Source organism: Cydia pomonella, chromosome 12 (genome assembly GCF_033807575.1).
Source record: "Cydia pomonella isolate Wapato2018A chromosome 12, ilCydPomo1, whole genome shotgun sequence".
NCBI classification, from domain to species: Eukaryota; Metazoa; Arthropoda; class Insecta; order Lepidoptera; family Tortricidae; genus Cydia; species Cydia pomonella.
The window spans coordinates 1,471,948-1,474,444 of record NC_084714.1 but is presented as its reverse complement, the minus strand read 5'-3'; the positions used below and the strand labels follow the sequence as shown (position 1 = coordinate 1,474,444).

The 2,497-nt window shown below is 38.9% G+C and overlaps 1 protein-coding gene across 1 annotated transcript; it reads left to right on the top strand.

The window, feature by feature from the left end:
• LOC133523244 (uncharacterized) lies at positions 1-1,953 on the top strand. The gene is made up of 2 exons (XM_061858724.1): positions 1-109; positions 182-1,953. The coding sequence occupies exon 2, from the start codon at positions 283-285 to the stop codon at positions 1,357-1,359; it is 1,077 nt and encodes a 358-aa protein (XP_061714708.1). The 5' UTR covers positions 1-109; positions 182-282; the 3' UTR covers positions 1,360-1,953.
• Positions 1,954-2,497: the final 544 nt, after the last annotated feature.

Sequence of the window (2,497 nt, the reverse complement as noted above, 5' to 3'; positions counted from 1 at the left end):
GTTGGAGATCGAGTTGGTGTACGAGTTGGTGTTTGAGGTGAAGCTTGAGTTGTTGTTCGAGGTGAAGCTTAAGTTGATGTGCTAGGTGAAGCCTGAGTTGATGTTCGAGGTGAAGCTTGAGTTGATGTTCGAGGTGAAGCTTGAGTTGATGTTTGAGGTAAAGCTTGAGTTGATTTTCGAGGTGAAGATTGAGTTCAAGTTAGTTTTGAACCCAGGTACAAACTTGAATTTTGAAAACAGGCTGCAAAAACGTGACTAATTTTTAATTTTTGCCCTGAGGATATGGCGTCCGATTCCGAAGATACGTTGGATGGTTCACGACGCGAGCACATTCAAGTTAGACGCAAGAGGAGAAGACTAGAGGTGCTGCCGCCATGCCAACGACCAAGAAAGAAGACCCGCAGGAATGTTCCAGCGGCAACTTGGTCTGTCGAGTGTGTTGCCCCAATTGATACTGCCACGCCGGTATTTGAACGGCCTTCTGAGGTACTAGAAGGACAGCCAGTTCCACCGGTTGAGGCAATCCCACCACAAGGAGTCACGTTCAACGAGGTACTACAGCTTATTAGTTCTTTGCAAGGAGGGAACAAAGACAAGGCACATCACTTAAATAACAGTCAATTAAATAATGTGGTACCAGAATTTGATCCCTCCAGCAAAGCGCAAAGCATAGATAGCTGGATTCATAAAGTTAATGAATGTGTTAAAATATATGATTGGAACGAGAAGCAGGCCATACATTTTGCACTTCAAAAACTTACGGGACTTGCAAAAAAATGGTTCGAGTCTTTACCATCCGTTGTATATAGCTGGGACGAATGGCAAACGAAACTTAAAAAGGCTTTCCCCAACGAACAAAATTATGGTCGGCTTCTCGAAGAAATGCTAGCTCGAACCACGCGTGCTGGTGAGCATTATCGTGAGTATTTCTATGATAAGCTAACTTTACTATACAGGTGCGAGATCAGAGAAAAGAAGGCTGTACAATGTATAGTACATGGCATATTAGATAAGTCCGTTAGGAACGGTGCCCAAACTTTAAATTGTGAGGAACCGGAAGATTTGTTAGATTACCTCAACTCGCAACGACCCCCTGACGTGTCTTTTATTCGAAAGCATAATGAAGTCGGGCCTAAGCAGAACTCTTCTGCGAGTCCTTCAGACGAAACCCCTATGACTTGCTTTAATTGTCGCGAGAAAGGGCATTCTTTTATTAACTGTCCTCAACCTATAGTAAAATGTCAAAAATGCCACCGGGTAGGTCACGACTCTGCATCTTGCAAACTCAATCCTTTACACCTTAGGAATGATAGCAAAAGTAGCAAGACAACAGTTGCCGAAGAGCGTAAAGTTCTTTAGTTTTTCTTAGACGCTGGAAGCGACTGACTCAATACGTGGTTCCGAAGGCGAAAACTTAATTTTGTAAAATGTTATGCGAAACTACCTGCAATAACATTGGAGGGAGATGAGTTGTTGCAGGTGCCCTTACTGATTGGCCAGAATTTTAGAGTTACCTTTCCGTTACGTTTTGAAGGACAACCGCTAGTTGATTTTTGGGAATACCGATGTCATGTACAGGGCTTATAGATTATTTCAACAAATTGAAGAACTTTGTGGAGTCATGTAATTATAAATTGCCTGCTTTCTCTGATCGAAGACCAATAATCAAACTCAGTTTAATTTATATCAGATTACTAATTAACTGGTATATTTGCTCAATGGCAGAGTGTTATGATTTTATTCGTAGTCATTTCTGAAATATAATGAAATTTTTACATCATAATGCCAACTTTAATTTGTCACAAGATTAGTATAAAGGTACTTACAATTAGCTCGGTGTCATAACTACCGTATTGACAATGTGCAACAGATTAAAATTAGAGTTAAATGTGTGAGTGTGAATTAGAATGTAAGGATTTCAATTAAGTTTATATTAGACTGCAATGTCACTATTTTTATATAAGGTCAATAAAATTATACCTATTTGTAATCAAACCTTAATAATTAGTTTTTAATGAAACTTCTACAATCGAAATGACTGATAAATTAAAAGTGTAATAATTAAATAAGTGCTTAATTTATTTCTATTTAGCATTTATAAGTTAATTTAATCTAGAATGTGTAAAGAGCGTACACCGGGACGGTGTACGAGTCGGATGGCCGAGTGTTATGATTTTTAAATAATAGTTTCATATTTTACAATAATTTTGTCACAGTTATTAAGTCTGGCCGCTTAAATATCAAAACTGTCAGCCCGGTTCTAAGTAGCCAATCACAGGCGAGTATTTAAACGGCAATCCGACTCGTTTCCGGTCCGGTTCTAGGCGCCATATTGGTTGCTAAAGGCAGCCATTATGGTGACAGTGCTTGTTGAGTGCGGACGTATTGCTAGTTGTGGAATACTTTGAATGTAGCCATATTTAATAAAATCAATTACAACTAGATTGACTTTGAATTATGAAATCACTATAAGGGTAAAACGGGCCCCTATTATTAT

Bases quoted from the DNA above. Each gene is read 5' to 3' on its own strand.
- LOC133523244 (XM_061858724.1), top strand. From the start codon at position 283: ATGGCGTCCGATTCCGAAGATACGTTGGATGGTTCACGACGCGAGCAC.